Source organism: Delphinapterus leucas, chromosome 17 (assembly GCF_059928025.1).
Source record: "Delphinapterus leucas isolate spDelLeu-1000000601 "Yukka" chromosome 17, BTC_Dleu_Yukka2, whole genome shotgun sequence".
NCBI classification, from domain to species: domain Eukaryota; kingdom Metazoa; phylum Chordata; class Mammalia; order Artiodactyla; family Monodontidae; genus Delphinapterus; species Delphinapterus leucas.
In genome coordinates, this window is record NC_143145.1 from 57,292,738 (window position 1) to 57,312,662 (window position 19,925).

At 38.9% G+C, this 19,925-nt stretch overlaps 1 protein-coding gene across 1 annotated transcript in view; it reads right to left on the reverse strand.

Annotated features, from left to right (window-relative positions):
- ATP6V0D2 (ATPase H+ transporting V0 subunit d2) overlaps positions 1-18,527 on the reverse strand; it is a 48,627-nt gene extending 30,100 nt beyond the window's left edge. Inside the window, exons 1-2 of the mRNA XM_022555018.2 lie at positions 17,407-18,527; positions 5,042-5,213 (exon numbers count right to left, since the gene is read on the reverse strand). Coding sequence (XP_022410726.1) covers positions 5,042-5,213; positions 17,407-17,536 — 302 coding nt within the window. The 5' untranslated portion in view covers positions 17,537-18,527. The remainder of the gene's footprint in view (positions 1-5,041; positions 5,214-17,406) is intronic.
- Between the last annotated feature and the right edge of the window lie 1,398 nt (positions 18,528-19,925).

Below are 19,925 nucleotides of genomic sequence, written 5' to 3' on the forward strand. Positions count from 1 at the left end.
AAAATTTGATTATTTCAAGAGATTAAAACAATTTTAAAATAAAATTAGTATTTTGAATATTAAAATGTTATTCTAGTCAGATGGCTAATCTCAAAAGATAGGAGAAATTGAAATGCTGCTGGAAAGTGTTGAGTAGGAGGGAAGAAAAATAAAACAATCCAAGCCTACATTACATAGTCTCTTCATTAAAATGCTATTGAATTCATTCCTTTGTTTCATACCACTGTGTATAATTATAGTACATAAAACCTCCAGATCTTCCTGCTATTAGGCATTCAAAAATATCCATTCCAGATTTTCAAAACAAGTTTTACATATACAGTAATTATATCACACACATGTGCAATGCTTAGATTATATTTATCATACCACCTTAAATTTAGACCATCTCTATTAGGCTTGACTTAATCATTTTCATAATGATGCCCTGGGCATTTCCTAAAAGGGCAGGAAGTAATCCTATTTGATGGGAGTTCACAGGCACTAGACAGACACTTGACTTTGCAACATGTTCTAAAAGAAAAATAGTTTCAGAACTATTGGACAACTGTCCTGCACACATACCTTTGTTACCTTTTGTTATGGTGACACATCTTTAGGTTCTACAGAGCACAGCTGGATGCTGCCAGTGTTGGCAAGTCACACGACATGGTGGAACAAACCACGGATTGAGATTCAGAAGACCTAGGTTTCAGTGCAGTTGAGCTCTCTGGTCTCTGACAAGGAGATAATCCTATCCATGTAATTAACTGTGGTGAAAAACTCATAAGAATAATTGTGAAAGTGACTTCCAAGTCATAAAGTTGAGGCACCATAATGGGACATTTTTAATTAGGGGTGCACATCAAAATAACCTGCATGCCTTCCAAAATACAGGTGGGCCCCACTCCAAGGCCAACTGGATCAGAATCTCCTGGGATAGGGATCAGAAATATACTTATTGTTTAAAGGCCCACAGATATTTCTGATTTACTTGCCTTTTTATAAACTATTGGGCCAGTACAAGATCATTAGTTTTCTAGAATGATGGACCTGAAATCAAATCTCTTAATAATGTTGTGATCTTGAAATATACATTAATATGTTGGGCCTCAGTTTCTCTAGTTTGAAAACTGGAGATATAAACACTTCTTTGTGTAGAGATGTAGGTAAAACATCTAGGTCAGATGTCTGATAAGTAACCTAAATACCTGAAGATCATAAGACCAAAGGGAGTGCTGGCAACTGTGGCTAATTGGATAAAGCCTTAATTAAATATATTTTAAAAAATTACTGTAAAGACTGACCTGGTCACACAAAATGTACCTGCAGGCATGACATTTGGTTTTTACCCCTAACATACTGGCCGGTAAATAACCAATTCTCAAGTACTATATAAAATATAAAATCCTGAACTGTCTGAAAGTATGTTTCTATATGTATGTGTAAGATACTGCTAAATACAGGATTATATATTGATTCAGCAAATATTCAGTGCCCATTATATACTTGTAAGTCCAGATAGAGATACTAAAAGAACTAATTCAAAGAGTTTACAGCTGAGAGAGAGAGAGACAGAGAGACAGAGAGAGGCAGAAGATAAATTAAAACATGTCCATTACTAACAATACTGATTCTACCAAAACTACATTTCCACATCTTACTTTTTATTAACATTCTACCCAGGTATTTGTGACTGTCTGAATTCTTATATACAGTTTTTGAACATCGCTAATGACTAGAAATATTTGGAATTTTAAGTAATTGTTTTTAGAAACAGAGTATATTTTAACTAGATTGACATGGTAGTTTGTTGTGAAATAAGAAGGCTAATTAATGCTAAGGCTCCTTCCAGGTTTAAGATTCTATAATTAGGAAGCAATAAATCATGGAATCATCACGTAAGAGGAACCACTGACCAAATGATTCAGAGTTATTCTTAGAGCTGGAGCATCTCTTCACAGATTTGGGGAAAATTTTCATCATGTGAGATCGTCTTGCAACCTAAAAAGTACAAAGCCTGGCAGCTTTCTCATTCAGTTAAAATTGGACTGTCCCCTGTCATCACAGGTCAGATTTTCCGAACTCATCTAAAATCTGAGCAAAATAATTTTACAAAGCCTACTGCTAACATTTATTTCAAATCATGACTCCTCCACTTTTTAGATCTGTGACTTAGGCAAGTTATTGCACTTAAGTTTTCGTTTCCTCATCCTTAAAATGGTGATGATCAGAACTGAATAAGACTTGTCATGAGGGTTAAATGAGACAATATTTGTAAAGCACTTAGCAGAGCCTTGGCATATAGAAATAGTTCATAAATGGTGTCTAGCATTTGGATTATCATTTTTACTGTTACATAACTATGGCCATGTTGTCTTAAAGCTCAGGAATCTTTAATGTCTTCATAATTACCCATGCCAGACATTTTTGCAGGAGGCTTCCCTGCTTGCAAATTCTCTCTCACAGGCAGCCATTCAAGATTAGATATAAACTCGGACCTGACTCAGTCCAAAGCTCAAGTGCATTCTATTTCACCCCAAATGTTATGGAGAGGAATAAATCTTGGGAACAAACCTGGCCTTTTCTTTTGTCTCTCCTACATTTGGGGTTTCTGCTAAAGATTTTATTTTTAAAGAAAGGTCTTGCAGATACCAACAAAACACACACACACGAAAAATACTCTGATGTGATAAAGGCCAGCTTCATTAGCCTGGCCACTGAAGACTCCATTATCTGGTTGGAATTTACTTCTCTAGCCTCTCTTCCCCATTTCTCTCCTTCCTTTTTTGCACAGCCTACTCCAGCCCAAACTGACCAGTTATTCCTCATGCAGGCAGAATCCTTCCCTCTTCATGCATCAACCCCAGATGTTCAGCCTTCTCCCGAATCTCCAAATTCTACTCCATTTCCAGGCTTGGCAACAATGTCGGGCCTTCCAGAATTCTCAAAAAAAGTGCTTGGGCTTTAGACTGAGTCAGACCCAAGTTCATATCTAATCTTCATCCCTGACTAGTTGTATACTGGTGGAGTCTTTAAAAATGTCAGCATCTGTGTCTTGCCTATAAATAAGATTCTATACTACAGTGCTGATAGGAGGATTGACTGCACAAACAAGGAACACAGGCACTAACAACATGTCTCAGGGACATCAGTTGTTACTTCCTGCCTGGAATTATGATCATTTCTTCTACTTGCTTATTTACGGAAATGGTACAGAACAACTGGATCACTATGTGTGAAGAACAATTTAAGCTGGATCTCTAGTCTCATTCCTTACACCAAAATAAATTTTAGATGAATCAAAGTTTTAAATGTAAAAAATGAAACATCAACAACAACAGCAAAAAAATGGAAGAAAAGACAGGTGAGTTTATTGATGAGTTAGAGTGGAGAAGGCCTTTCTAAGCAGGACACAATAATCAAAAGATTGTACAATGAAAAGACTGCCGAATAGCTAATTAAAATTTTTCAATGTTCCTACAGCAAACAAACAATATAAAAATAAAAATATATTATATCAAACTGAGAAAATAAATTTTCAACCCATATGATGAAAGGTTAACTTTCTTAATTTAAAAAGAGCTTTTATATATAAACAAAAAATGCTGAATACCTCAATAAAAATAGACAAAGTATTTGGTCACGTAGCAAATAAAAGTACTTGATTGGGTAGCAAATACACATGACTAGTTAAGTATGAAAAGATGTTCCCTTTTGCTAATAAAAATATATAAATTAAAGCAGAGATACAGTTTTTAACCTATTGGAAGGGCAAAACTTAAGAAGGTAGTATGTGATGTTGGTAATGGTTAGGGCTGCAGGCCTTCTCATGCGCTGTTGGGATGGTTCAACTTAGCAAATTTTGTTAAGATAAAAACGGGGCATTCCTGTTAAAAAAACAAAAAAACAAAACAAAACAAAAAAGAACGGGGCATTCCTTTGATTCACTACTCACACTGCTAGAAATTTAGCTTAGAAATAAATTCAAGACCTACACAGTAATAAGCTAGCTGCAAAACATTTTGTAATTAAAAAAAAGTTAGTTAGTTGTTAATAAATGCCTGATAAATGGAGTCATGATATGTACAAAACACGGACTTCTACGCAGTTATTTTAAAAAGTATGACATTGATGAGGATATTTCTAACAAATATTAAGTGGGAAAAAACTGATTCCGTTTGTATAAATTGAAAATGTGGGGGTAGGGTGGGTTGAATGTGCATCAATATACATACACAATGTACATTTTTTTTTAGAAAAATAATAAGAAACTGAGAAGTACCTACTTTTAGGGAATGGAACTGAGTGGGGAAGGAGGGGACATGTGGAATAAAGGGATATTTTTATTTTATGCCTTTCTCAACCAGTCAAGGCCCTGGATCTAGTAATCATAACTTTGTATATTACATCTAAATTGTATATACATGATAAACAGCTCATCCATTGCGGGCGTTTGTTCCCAGTTTGTCAGCTAAGGCAACTAGAGAGGCCCAAAGTTTTGAGCGCTGGATATAATCTATTCACTGGATTAAGAAATACAATTTGCTATTGTGTAGAAGTTCAAACATTTTTTAAAAAGAAGGGCCTTCACACTGAAAGACTGGAACCACTGGTGATGGAGAGGGATTAAAAATAAAACACATATAACTGTGATGGGAACTCCTTATGCTGTTGAAGAGGAATCAGGAAAGGGTAGGTGTGGCTTTAAGAACGATTTGTGATATTTCAACCCCACCCTGACAAGTGATCTGAAAATGTCGCATATCTACCTTCACGCATCAGCAGTACTTATTTTTTAAAATGAAAACTGAAAACACTGCTTTACACGGAGGCCATCGCCACCTATCTAATCATGTTTATAAATAAATGAAATCTATATTCTAACAGTGAAAATGCAGCTCTGTGAGCTTATCAGTTGCTCAAATTTGAATGTATTCAAACTTTCAAACAGTAGAAGAGGTCTTAAGCCTCATGTCAGCCTAACACCCCACCTGTTAACTGTTCGGGGTTGTTTGCACAATCACACTGGGGAGGAGTAGGGCCTCCTGCTATCACTTACGTCATGTATGTGAAAAAGGTGCTCAGGGGCTCCAGGGAATGATTCCGGAAATACTCAAATTCTCTGCATAGCTTTTTTCTCATCTCTGTGTCAATAATGGAAACAGTAAGAGGATTTGTTTGGTTAGCCAAGAAGTTGCCATAATCAGTGGTCTGGAGATGAATTTTCAGATCTGAAATTAAATGAAACCCCAAATCAGGTTAAATTTTGAACATGCATGAATAACCTTTACAACATTAATTGAAAGTACGGTAACTTTATGACAAATGCATATCTAATTATTATCTTATTAGACCTTAACATAAGGTCTACATATGATTTAGATTTGAGCATCAATCTCTAAAGCAATAAAAAATTCATGTTAACACAGTCTAGTACGATATAACAATTTTTAATTACCTGAAAAATTCTAGAATTATTTAGCACAGCTCAAAAGAACATAAAAAACCACCTAGTCCAGAGATTGCAAATTGGTTTTACCTGAGCCAACTTAGTCATTTGAAAATAGTGCTAGGAAAACTGAGGATACTAAGCCTCCATCTCAGCTTGATGGAAAAGAAAAGTTTATTACTAATATTTACCATGGGTATGGGAGGGCAGCCACCAATATCCTTTGACTACAGATGAAGAAGTTGAGTTTCAGCAGGTCTAAATGGGAGTTATATAGTAGTGGAACTTAAACTAGGAGATGGGTCTCCTTACTCTTGAATTCCAACATCATTTCCATGGGACCATGTTAGATGTCCTTTAAATGGCAATGTTTTTGGTTGCCAGATAATTTAATTGATTTCATTTATTGTCACTTCATCCTGAACAAACCATTTGTTTTCCAGTCCTACACTTCTGTTAATACTGACCCATCTAACTCTATAGAGTTGGCCCCCTCCCCTTTTCAGATTGCTCATTATAATGTATCCTTCAGCATTAAAATAATAGTTACCAGTGATTGAGCACTTATTGGATATCAGGCATTGTATCAAGTGTGTATTATCTCATTTACTATTCATGGCAACCCTATGAGTTAGGAATGATTTTTAGCCCCTTTTACAGATAAGAACCCTGAAGCTCAGAGAGCTTAATAGCTTGCTCAAAATCACGTTGATAAATGGACTCAAAGCCAGCCTCATATCTTAAAAGTCTGTAATTTATTGCCAATCAGTTAAATCAGATTATCAGTTGTGTGTAAAGCCTTAATTCTGTCTGGCAGAATTATTCAATCTCACACTGAATTTCAAAGTACTTGGATAATATTTCTAGCACAGCTCCTGTCCCAGAATATTATAAAGTCTTAATATATTAACTCCAAAAATGCAGTTCTGCTTTCTTCATTATATCTTTTAGTTATATCTTTTATCTTTTGGTTCCTTGTGCAGTACCCAACGTATAAGTGTTCTTAAATATCTGAATATCAAAAATGTCTTTGGGGGCTTCCCTGTTGGCGCAGTGGTTGAGAGTCCGCCTGCCGATGCAGGGGACACGGGTTCGTGCCCCGGTCTGGGAAGATCCCACATGCCGCGGAGCGGCTGGGCCTGTGAGCCATGGCCACTGAGCCTGCGCGTCCGGAGCCTGTGCTCCGCAACGGGAGAGGCCACAACAGTGAGAGGCCTGTGTATCGCAAAAAAAAAAAAAAAAAAAAAAAAAATGTCTTTGGCACCATCTAGCACACAACTGGAGACAATATAGCATCCTGGATCTTACTTTATTTTTCATTCGAACATTTATTAAGCATCTGTTATGTGCTGTTACCACAGGAGGCCCAAAATGGACAAGACATAGTCCTCATCTTCAAGGAAACTCACAATCTGGTGGAGGTAGAGGCATGGCAAACAGATGATGCAAACAACTAAATTCAGTGATAAAGATAAGAACCTTGATATATGGGAACATAGAAAATAAGAGCAAGATGCATAGGGATGAGAGCAAAAAATCCTAGGAGAGTTTCCAGAAGAAGGTTAAGCCAGAGGTGAGCCTTAAGGTGCTATGTAAGAGCGCGAGGAAGGCATTCCATGAATTTGTATGGGTATGGTGGGTGCAAGAAACTCAAAACAGTTCAGTTTGGTGGTTTGAAGCACTTAGTAGGAGAGAAGGAGGGGTAAGAAGTGAAGACAGAGAAATAAGCAGGGGCTGTCCCCAGGAAGGCTTGGTGTGACTTCCTTGATCCAGAGGATAACAGGGAGCCCCTGTGGGCTATGAACTAATTGCTCTGTAAGCTGATGGGAGGGTGGATTTGCAGTTAGGCACTCAAGTGGTTCTTGAGTCTCTGAGATTCAGCAGACAGGCATTCTTCCTTAGTGTCTGGAGTAGGTCATGCAACAGAAATGCTCTTCATCTGATTGACTGCAGAATTTAATTGCTCAATTACCTATTTAATTAAGTTAATTAAAAAAAATCATACTCTTTTGTTATGTCTTCTTTGGCTTTTATTTTGACAATCAGACTTTTATACAGTTTGACAGTTTGCCTTCTCAGCACTGAGGAATATTTGCCAACAGAAGTGACACAAATGGTATTTCTTCCAAAACCGTGGTATATTGCTCATGTGACATATGGTTCTTTTAAGCAAAATAACTTCCAAACCTTTCAGCTGCCAGTGAGATTCTGAAATTAAATGCCTCAAGTGTTTCAGGGCTTCTCTGGTGGTGCAGTGGTTAAGAATCCGTCTGCCAATGCAGGGGACACAGGTTCAATCCCTCGTCCAGGAAGATCCCACGTGAGGCAGAGCAACTAAGCCTGTGTGCCACAACTACTGAGCCTGCGCTCTAGAGCCCGAGAGCCACAACTACTAAGCCCGCGTGCCACAACTACTGAAGCCCGCGTGCCTAGAGCCCGTGTTCCACAACAGAGTAGCCCCCACTCCCAGCAACTAGAGAAAGCCCGAGTGCAGCAATGAAGACCCAATGCAGCCAAAAATAAATAAGTAAAATAAATAAATTTATATAAAAAAAATGTCTCAAGTGTTTCAGACCCTGTAAGCAATCTTGTAATACTGTGCTTGGTGGAGAGACAGTTGAGATAGAAGGAGCCCTGTCTCACCAGCCCCAAGATGATCCAAGGGACATTCGCAATCAGATCCTAAGAAAAGCTTACGACCTGAAATATTTGCTCAGACAATATCATTATCTGTCAGTAATGACAATAATGCTTATAGTTTTATAGTTTTTAAAATAGGATCACATATTTTTCCTCACATTTCCCTAAATGCTTATCTAAATAGGTATGTGATGAATAGAGCTTTGTGGTCAAATACATTTGGAATAAAAAAGCTTCTTAACTGCAGGAACTGAAAGCCTTTAATACATTAATTTGAATGATTTCTTTGGAAAGAGTATGGTACAGAACCTCCCAAGCCACCAGAAATCAACGGAGACACCCACAGAGCACACTTTGGAAAATTACACTCTTTTCTTATCCAGAGTAGTGTGTCAAGTGGCTTTTTTTATTCAAATGAAGAACTGTGAGATCACTACCAACTAAATCAATTTTATAGGTCCCAGATGTAATAACATAAAGAGAACAGATTGAGCTATTATAACAAATATCTGAGTATATCATCCAAAGTAGTGTATATGAAATGTGCCCGCATGTGTGTACACGGGGTCATAAAGTAAAAATGCATCTTCTGTGGGTTGCAGTCCACTGGGTTCAGGGAATTATCTGAGATCTCTTGGCCAGTGAGGCAGGACAACAATCTGGTTGTTACCTCTTCTTTATTAATTTGTTGGATAGGTCTTTTTTTTTTTTTTTCTGTGCAGCTTCCTGTCGATACTCTATAAAAATGAATGTCCAGACCTTTCACACTCCAGGTAGGTTATGCCAAGGAAGCACCTTCAGAGGTACCTGTAAAGGGTGCTATCTTTGAGCAGCCCCCTGCCTCTTCACCACACTCTGCTGGCACTTAACTTATGAACGTTATTTGACCTTTCTGAACTCAGTTTCCTCATCTACAAAATAGGTATAGAAACTATGCTTTTGGGTTGTTGTGGGGATTTTAAAAGATGATGTAGGTGAAGAGCCTTTTTTTTCCTCACTTGTACCCATCTACTTCCAAAGTAACTCGATTCAGTTGGCTAAGACTTTGATTTTTATTCTCTAAACCAGAATTTTCTTAAATAATATATTGGAATCTACCATCATATAATTACTCAGGTTTTAATAAATATATCAGGATCTATAAAACCAGATGCTTCTTCCTCAATTTTTGCTAATGTACTTCCATTCTCATGGTGATAAAACTTCAAGTCCTCTTTGATGCTTTATTAACTCCAAATCCCCTGCATTGTTCCTTAATATCTTCCTGGATTTCCTCTCCTTATATCCCCCATTTCGAATGACCATATCGTAAACCTAGCTCACCGTGGCAATCTCTTAATAGATTCTCCCAGACTTGTTTCTCTCCATGTATTCCATGCCTCAAAGAATATTTCCGAAGAAATATTTTGATCTTATAATGATCCTATAAGTAGCTTGGAACTACTGAGTTTTAGGCAGATTAAAAGCAACTTGCATAATATTTGCAGAGCATTTTACCACTGACAATGATTTTAATATACATTATCTCTCAACCTTAACAATAATCCCCATCTCATAGATGAGGAAACGGGCTTCCCTGACGGCGCAGTGGTTGAGAGTCTGCCTGCCGATACAAGGGACACGGGTTCGTGCCCCGGTCCAGGAGGATCCCACATGCCGCGGGGTGGCTGGGCTCGTGAGCTATGGCCGCTGAGCCTGCGCGTCCGGAGCAACGGGAGAGGCCACAGCATTGAGAGGCCCGCGTACCGCGAAAAAAACAAAACAAAACAAAACAAAAACATGGATGAAGAAACCGATGCTCAGAGAAATAACTTGTTCATGTTGTCTATGCTTACAAGTATTTGACTGAAGATTCAAACATACCTCCTCATCCGATATTTTGAAGCTCCATAATTAGACTTTCAAGGGCCTTCAAAAAATTTCCCAACCTAAATTCTTGCCTTATTCTCCAAGTATGCTAGTATTGCAGCCAAACTGCTTCACTCCTCACCCATATGCTTTTATTGTTTTCTATCTATAGTTCATTAATTCTTCCCAAGAACCTAGAATGTCTTGCCATATCAACTCCCCTCCACCCACCTCCTATGCCTTATCTCACTGGCATTTTCCCAACCTACTGTCTTTCAAGATTTGGCTCACTTTCAAATATATTTTCTATCTATAGGTTTAAACTCTTCTTATATTTTTAATTGTTTTATTTATAGAATGAATATTTCCAAAACAAACCAGTGCTTTTGAAGGCAAATAGAATCAGCTACTTAGAATCATATACCAAACACCATTAACCATAACTAAGAAATGGAAGGATCATTTTAGGGATTCAAAAGTCCAGCAGAAGAGGGTAAATTAATTCTTGTTGTATATACACTGCAGTTCAGGGGGTGTTCTTATGACTTCCCAGGAATTCTTATGGTTTACAGTTTACAAAACATCTTTAGAAATTTCTAACTCCCCTGGTAACTGGGAGTTAGGCCAGGGAGATACCATCTAAACATCAGATAAGAAAGTACCATGACTAAAAGTTAAGCAGCTGGCTTAACACCCCAGAGCCAGAAAGTAGAAGAGCCAGGACTTAAACTCAAACATGCAGACATTTCTAATGTGTATTTTCAGATTCTTACTGTGTGCAAAACATAGCCTTGGGCTAGAGAAGCTAGGAGACAAAAAAGTATACGGTGTGGTTTCTACCCTTAAAAAAAAGTCTTTTTTTTTAAAAAAAAATTCAGTTTTATTGAAGTATAACCAACAACTAAAATGGTAAGACATTTAAAGTGTACATTGTGGTGATCTGATATACATTTACATTGTGAAAGGATTCTCCCACCTAGTTAATGAACACCTCTGTCACCAGACATATTTATAGTTTCTGCCCTTAAGGCTTAAATTTAGGAGGGGATAGATTCATTTATTCATTCAGGAGGTAAGCCCTTAACTGATAATTCAGGGGACTAGATAGATAAACGAGACAAATGTCCTGCCCCAGGGTGACATACTTACGCAAATATCACAGATGTTACACAGAATTAGGTCCATTACAAGGCACAATAGAGCACAAAATTGAGAGTAGTCAATTCTGTCCCAATAGGGATACAGTAGAAAAGGGTTTATAGAGAAATTGACTCGGAAGTGGAGACTTTAAAGAGGAATGGGTGTTCTCCAGGCAAGCAGGATGGTGAATGGAATTTGTGGCTGAAGGAATAACTGTAGAAGGGAAGAAGGGTTCTGAGGAAATGCTTACCAGGTAGAGACAGGACAGACTGCTCCAGCTTTTAAACTGAGTGAAGTTTATCCTGCCTGACAAAAGTATTTTTGAACAGAAAAGTGATGGTATTGTATATGCATTTTTAATACAAGGCAGAGAAAATAATTACTATAATTAGAGGTACAAATAATGTCTAAAGGAGCTTGGTGAAAGCCCTTTGAAATAAGAGTCTTCCTTCTATATGAATTTTTAAATTTAAAAGTAGGTAGCAGGGGGACTTCCCTGGAGGCACAGTGGTTAAGAATCCGCCTGCCAATGCAGGGGACACGGGTTCGAGCCCTGGTCTGGGAACATCCCACATGCCACGGAGCAACTAAGCCTGTACGCCACAGCTACTGAGCCTGTGCTCTAGAGCCCGCAAGCCACAACTACTGAGCCAGCATGCCACAACTACTGAAGCCTGTGTGCCTAAAGCCTGTGCTCCGCAACAACAGAAGCCACCGCAATGAGAAGCCCACGCACCGCAACGAAGAGTAGCCCCTGCTCGCCACAACTAGAGAAAGACTGTGCGCAGCAATGAAGACCCAATGCAGCCATAAATAAATAAATAAAATTAAAAAAAATAGGTAGCAGGTATAAATACAGGTAAACAATGAAAGGTTTCCTACTTGTCACCTACCTATCCACCACCCCCACCACTCATTACTAGCCCCAGTAAATTACTAGTTTTAGTTTCATTTGAATCCTTTCACAGTTTCTTTGTATCGAGACAATCATATAGAAAATATATTTTAAATGTATCTGCCTTTTTCAGTAAAGAGTATCTGTATGCTACACAGTTCTTCCCCTTGCTTTCCTGACTTAATACATCTCACCTATCTTTCCATATCAGTCCTCTTAGAGTGTGTCCTCATGCTCTTTTCTTTTATTTCTTTCTTTTTTTCTTTTCTTTCTTTCTTTTTGTAGCTGCAGAATATCCCATTACGTGACTGTTCCATAATTTATCTAACCAGTTCCCTGCCAATGGACATTTTATTTGTTTTTCATTTTCTGCTATTCCCAACAATGCTACATGAAGTACCAGGTCAAATGTACATGCATATGGAATTTTGAGGCCCAACTGCTATCATTAAGGGATTCTTATTTTTTCAATATTTTTATTCTCTAGAGTTGGAGCCCTTTTAGGGCAGGGACTATTTCTTTTCCATCTTTACTTCCTCGGCTCTAAAGGGAAAGTGCTTAATATATGAATTAATTCCCATGTGAAGACACAGTTGGAAAGTAATGAAGGTCATGTCCCTTGAAAAGGAAATAATTGTTCGTGAGCTATAATCACCTCCTCTCATCCCCTTCCCAAAAATGATGGCAAAGAGGATGAGGTAAAGGCTGGGTCCAGAGCGCTCTTACCACACCCTGAGAGCCAGAGATCACTTTCACCATAAATTTTAGAAAAGGCTATTTCTTACTAAATTCTAAAGCTCTGAAGTATTCATTTTACCACTTTGTCCTTTTTCTGAAGAAGAAAGAATACTTACAAAGTCTTGTTTGTAATTAAACAAAAAAATCTGATGAAAATAGCAATGTTGCCATGAAAAGGCATGGAGGGTCTTCAAAGGTATGTCACTAAGTGAAAGAAGCCAGTCTGGAAAGGCTACATACATACTGTATGATTCCAATTATGTGACATTTTGGAAAAGGTCAAACTAAGGAAGCAGTAAAGTGATCAGTGGTTGCCGGGCTGGGGGTCAGGGAGGGGGAGAATAGTCAGAGTATAGAGGAATTTTAGGGCAGTGAAAATACTATGTATAATACAATAGTGGTGGATACACGTTATCCATTTGTCCAAACCCATAGAATGTACAACACCAAGAGTGACTGAATTATCAACTCTGGACTCTGGGTGATTACCATGTATCAGTGTAGGTTCACTGATTATAACAAATGCACCACTCTGGTACGGGATGTTGATAAGGGGGAGGCTATGCACGTGTGGGAGTAGGGGTTATATAGGAAATCTCTGTCTTTCCTCCTTAATTTTGTTGTGAACCTACAACGGCTCTAAAAAAAGTTTTAATTAAAAAAATTAGCAGTGTTAATTCTTCTAAAGACTATTTCATGTCCCTTTAACATTATTATTTTGGTTCAAGTTAATTTTAAAGAACTTGTTTTAAAAGTTACTTTTTAAGAATTTTCTATGTGAATATAGCCTCCAAGCAGTACCATCGACACAGGCCATGTGAACTGGCTTCCTCTCCTGTCCCCTGGAAGGACTGAGTCACAGAGGGTCCTAGTGACTGGTTCAGGTCACTGTTAGTCAGGGTCAGGCCTTGGAGTGGATGAGTATTTCTGACCACACTCACACAATCATAAATACTAGGATTTTTCAAAGCTTCTCTGGACAATTTTCATGTTTCTCTCTTCCAAATTTACCTGAAACCTTATATGTTCCTGGTAAGTGGTTCTAAAACAACTTGTTGGTATCAGGACACTTTTCTTTTAAAGACTAGAGGACTTCAAAAGACTAAAGGCAAATATAAGCTTTGCCAAGTTAGCTTTCCTTTACAGAAAATGCCTGCTTCAACACATAATACTATCCTGACACTGTTTTACCTACTCTTCTTTACCCATAATTTGTATGGTGCATATTATGTGAGAAAGTAAACAAATCCTAAAATCCTTAACTTCTGTCTCAATGAGTGTCCTTGAGTTCTTCTCTTCATGTCTTAAGCCAGCTCGGAAGGTGGCTGGGTTTCTCTCCGTACATTCACAGATGCAACAGTTGCACTACTTTTCACAAGTGATTTATTTCCCAACATCTTCTAAAATAAACAGGCAGGGCAGACATTATTTTCTATATCAAAATGGAGCTGAGAGCTTCCCTGGTGGCGCAGTGGTTGAGAGTCCGCCTGCCAATGCAGGGGACACGGGTTCGTGCCCTGGTCCGGGAAGATCCCACATGCCGCGGAGCAGCTGGGCCCGTGAGTCATGGCTGCTGAGCCTGTGTGTCCAGAGCCTGTGGTCTGCAATGGGAGAGGCCACAACAGTGAGAGGTCCGCGTACCGAAAAAAAAAAAAAAAAAGGAGCTGAGAGCAACATGGACCTATTCATGTATCTTCCATTCATGCTCAGGAGGCAGACATTTTAGTGGAAAAGCAGATGCAGATGTCTGCATACCCCACCCCTGACAGGGTGGTTAGATTAGTCACAGCCACTCTAAGCCTCAGAGTCCTCAACAGTTAACTGAGGAGATGAAACCCTTACTTTATTTAGATTGATTTTCTCATGCATCATTATAACCTATAGTTTGATGGCTCATATTTGATACTCCTAAGAGTCTCCGAACAGATTGGCAACAGATTCAAACACAGTTGTAAAACGAATGGTTGAAAAAATATATATATTAATGGGAGGAAAGAAAGGTAGAAACCATGAGATACAATGACAATAAAGCAATGGTGTATATAAGAGGGTTTCTTACTCGGGGTGCAGGATGACTTCAGGTAGTCCATGACCGCCTGATGTTATATGGAAAATTCTATACGTATGCACCTGTGTGTATTTTTCTAAGAAGTCCATTCTTCAGGTCTTCAAAAGGGTCTGAAACCTTTCCTTCTCCCCCAAACTGAAGCTGAGGGTGGTTTTTCTCTGAATTCTTTAGTGAGCTGGCTAAACCTTGCTTTGTATCATGAAGACATTTCACATATTGTTTATGTTTAAATTTGTATTCCTCAGCCCATTTAAAAGCTTGACTGAAAACTATTGAGAATTCATTCAAATGGCTTCTCTCAGAAGCATTCATTATGCTCTGTGTTCACTAATTTTTTCTACCTTAATTTATGCTGATTTTATATATATGATTAACATTCTCCAGACACCAAACTCCTAATTAAATATGCTGAAGTGATTTAGGATTTGGGATTATATTGTAATTTTTTGTAGCCAACAGAATTAGGTATCATCTACAAGATTTGTCTAGCTGTTTCCATTGCTTATGAAAGGAGAGGGTCTCCCTCAACTTGGGCAGTTCTACCTTAACTCTGGCTCTAACTGGTCAGAACCATAAAGTGACCTCAGGAACATCAGCCCTACTTGAGAAGCCTGCAAAGTCACCTCCGAGTTTTTGTTTTATTTTGCCTTCTAATACTCTTCCCGGCAGTCTTGATCCTTAGTGCTTTCTTTTTTTTTCTAGAATAATCTAGAAGTTTTAAAGCACCCTATTATTGACATTATTATATTAATTTTATAAGCATGTTTCAAAGTAAACAAATGTAGTGTTTTTAATAATAAAAATACTATATATTTAAATGTGAAATCTTTGGTAAGCCTTTGAAAATACTGTAGCTTAAAGATAATTTCCAGGGACTTCCCTGGTATTCCAGTGGTTGAGAATCCATCTTGCAATGCAGGGGATGCTTGTTCAATCCCTGGTTGGGGAACTAAGGTCCCACATGCAGTGGGGCAACTAAGCCTTTGTGCCGCAACTACTGAGCCCATGTGCTCTGGAGTCTGTGCGCCACAACTAGAGAGAAGCACACGTACCACAACTAAGACCCCACGCAGCCAAAAAAATAATAAATAAATAAATATTTAAAATAAATAATTTCTTTTTTAAGAAAAAGATAATTTCCAGAATGGGGGGGGGAATGAGGAGAAGGATACGAAGTGTTGATTATACAAGGTGAATAAGTCCTAGAAATCTACTGTAGAGCATAAAGCCTATAGTTTACACACACACACACACACACACACACACACACACACAGAGTAATAAAAGAGGGCAGGAGGAAACCTTTGGAGGTGATGGATAGGTTTGTGGCATAGATTGTGGTGATTTCCCAGGTGTATACCTATCTCTAAACTCATCAAGTTGTATACATTAAATATGTACAGCTTTTTGCATGTCAATCATACCTCATAAAGTGGTTAAAAAAAAGAGATAATTTCCATTTGTAGAGTGCTTCACAGTTCTTAACACATTCTCTCATGTCCTGCCTTATTTATTTCTCCAAACAACTCAGCAAAGCAGGCGTTACCATCAAGTTTTACAAATAAGGAATCAGGCTCAGAGGCTTTCAGCCCCAAGTCACCTACCTATTCTTGGCAGAGGTCAAAGTCAGGACTTTTGAATCTAGGATGGCCTCACCACATACCATGCCTCTTGATTTTTTTCTTAAGCTCCATTAAAGACAAACCTCAAATATGCATACTCTCATGTTAATAGATACTGGTAAGTAAAATAGAATAAAATTCTCTAGACCAAGGTTTAGGGTATTATTATTATTATTTTTTGGCCATGGATCCCTGGACAGTTTGGTGATATCCTTCTCCAGATAATATTTATAAATATGTAGAACGAGGGACTTACCTGGTGACGCAGTGGCTGGGAATCCGCCTGCCAATGTAGGTGACACGGGTTTGAGCCCTGGTCCGGGAAGATCCCACATGCCGCGGAGCAACTAAGCCCGTGAGCCACAACTACTGAGCCCACATGCCACAACTACTGAAGCCCACGTGCCTAGAGCCAGGGCTCCGCAACAAGAGAAACCACCGCAATAAGAAGCCCACTCACAGCAACGAAGAGTAGCCCCCGCTCGCCGCAGCTAGAGAAAGCCTACACGCAGCAACGAAGACCCAAGGCAGCCAAAAATAAATAAATATGTAGAACGAAAATACATAGTATTACAAAGGAAACCAAATATTTTAAAACATAGCTATTAAGATATTTTAAAATGTGTAATAACATGATTCTTTATTAAGACATTAAATATCAAGGATGAGAGCAATATCTAGTATAATTTTGAAATAGTGAAAACATAAATGATATCTCAATGTATCTGTAAGAACTGTATGAGGATATGAAAACACTGAATTTCTGTTGGTGACAAAGTACTAACCACCGTGATTTGTTGCCTACATTCATAATGAAAGGAAATGCTACATTTTACTTAGAGAATACTGAAAATAGAGGTGTAATATTTTTTCCTCGTCCAAGTTCAATGAAGTCAATGACTCCTGAAGTCTGGACCCTGGGCCTAAGAACCCGCCCTGGATTCCCAGGCCCCTGGTCCATGCTTCCAGTGGGCAGCATCAATCCCTTTTCTCCTTTTTAAACGGCGAGAAGAGCGGCGCTTACCTTCCAGGGTCTCACACTGGACCAGGTTGATGTAGTCCCGCTGGGTCAGGAGGCCGGCTTTGCATCCTCGCACCAGGCCCTCCAGGTAGCCATGGTCCGCGTTGAAGTACAGCTCGGCGCCCTCAAGCATGGGGGAAGCGGTCGCGGCCGAGAGGGGCTGAAACAGCTCTGCGTCCCTGGCAGACCCCGAGGACGTGCACCAGTCTGGAAAGAGTGCTAGCAGTACTCCGGGGTTACCGGGAAGCGATCTCTCAGCTGATAGTCGGGGTTTCGTGACTAGTTTCCTCCGCTTTCAGTGGCTTTCAATATAGCCTGCCCAGCCCTGTTTTTACATCAACAGTGAGTCAGCTAGATAACCCGAGTGCACCCGGGAGCAAACCCTTGCTGGGAGAGGAGGGTCGTGAGAAGGGGGGGTCAGGGCTCCTTCCCTGCGAGAGCAAATGGCCCCTTCCCCGCTTTGCTATTGGAACCCTAGCTACAGCAGAATGTTGTGTAAACATTCCTTCCCCATCTGAGCTTCTGAGCTTTCAATTGTAAATTACATTTGTCCTAAGTGTCCTGAGGACTATCAATAAGAAGAGAGGACTTTATTTTTTTTTAATTAACTTATATGTAAACAGAGCAAACGTGAGCAGGCAGTTTGGATGAACCCTGAGAAGCTAATTCAGCAGCACCGTGTTTGTAAAACCAATGACTAGTAATGCCTTAACCTGGTCAAAGGTTCATAGCTGCTTCCCTTCCCGCACCCTGTCGTTAGAGGCAGAGACCAGAAAACAATCCTGGGAGCCGATACACAGTGTTGTGATTCTTAATAATAAGCCACTACCTTTGCAAAATCTGACCATTTACAAGGCGCTCGTCATTTTCTTTTTCCCATTTGGATCTCAGGATACTCAGACGAGTATCTGAACTGATAGTATTATTACTCAAATCACAAATAAGGAACCAGTTCTCAGAAGTCGGGAGGCAGCTCAAAATGCACAGCTTAATTAAGCCAGGACGTAATTGTTGTTTCATGCTCCCAAAAGGAATGCTTGTTCTCCCTTACACTTAGCTCTAAAATTGTATCAAATATCCTGAACACTATTTTACATATGTAGTATTTCACTTTCATATATATTGTTTCAAATTCTTAATTGATGTTAAGGTGCCAGAAATTCTCCAGTCTCTTCTCAGTATTTCCAAGACTGTGAGCCATGTGGCAGAGCAGTTCTCCCGGGTTCCCTTACCCTGCTACTCTCCGCCCAGGTGCCCCTTCCCAATAAAATCTTTTGCTTTGTCAGTACGTGTGTCTCCTCAGACAATCCATTTCCTAGTATTAGACAAGAGCTCACTTTCTGGCCCTGGAAGGGGCCCGTCCCCTTTCCTGTTACAGTTACATTGTGAATTGCAAATAATTTGAAGAAATAGTCTTTCAGTATTCAAAAAACTGGTTTATTCAGCAAAGAAGCCACGCACATTACATATGACTTCATTGTTTCATTTTTGTCCTACTCATTAATGTAAATAAAAAGATCAACCAACAGTCATTGGAACTACACTTGTTTGTCAATTGCAACCATAGGTTGGCTACAGATTCTAGAGTTGAACAAAGATAAATGAAAGCATACTGTGAAAATCAATGGAATATATGGGATTTGTAAGAAAGAGTATTATTTTATTGTTATTTGTAAATTGGGTAATATGCATCTTTGATATCATAAAATTTATGATAAACATATATACATATTTTGAGGAGAGAGCCAGTTGTTAAATATTTAGAGCACAACACAAAGTCTTCATAGTTTTGCTGAGAACTAGCCCTGAATGTCCACATGCTCAAAAAAGAATGGATTTTGTGTGAGTGTGTGCGAAAAACTTCAGTTTGCCATGTTTTATATTTATAAGCAGACAAGTTCCAATGTTTCTTTAAAATGATAGACATCTACTTTCTCCACTATTATGAAATTAGTGGATGAAGCAGGCAAAGTATTTCCTTTTCTTCACATTACTCTTCTAACCTAGCAAAAGCAAAAATGCCTCATTCCTGCTACAGGTACCTATCAAAAATGAGATCAAACTCATGGGATATGAGAGGAAACGCAGCACAGTGACACTAATCTGGAGCTTCTTTGTAAATGGGTCCTTCTTGTGAAAATGTAATAAAAATGTTCATTTCAGTGTTTAAACTACCAATGATGTTTAGGAGAGTGGGCTTTGGAGTGCGACAGAGTATGAGTTTAGATGACTTCCTCTCTCTGAGTGCCAGTGTTTTCATGCGTAAAATGAAGATAATAACACTCACCTCAGTTTGTTGTAAATATTAAATGAGATACAATCCTTAATATGCTTAGCAGGTGTGGGCTTGTGTGCTAAGAAGCTACTGCAATGGCTTCCCTTCTTCCTCCTGTTACTACAAGCTGTAATCCTAATTCTTTAACTACACTGAGTTCCTGAAAGCCAGGAAGAGTATCTTATCATCTTTCTGTCTCTCAAGTGCCTAGTAGCATGCCTTGAGGGCGAGCAGAGACTCAAATAGC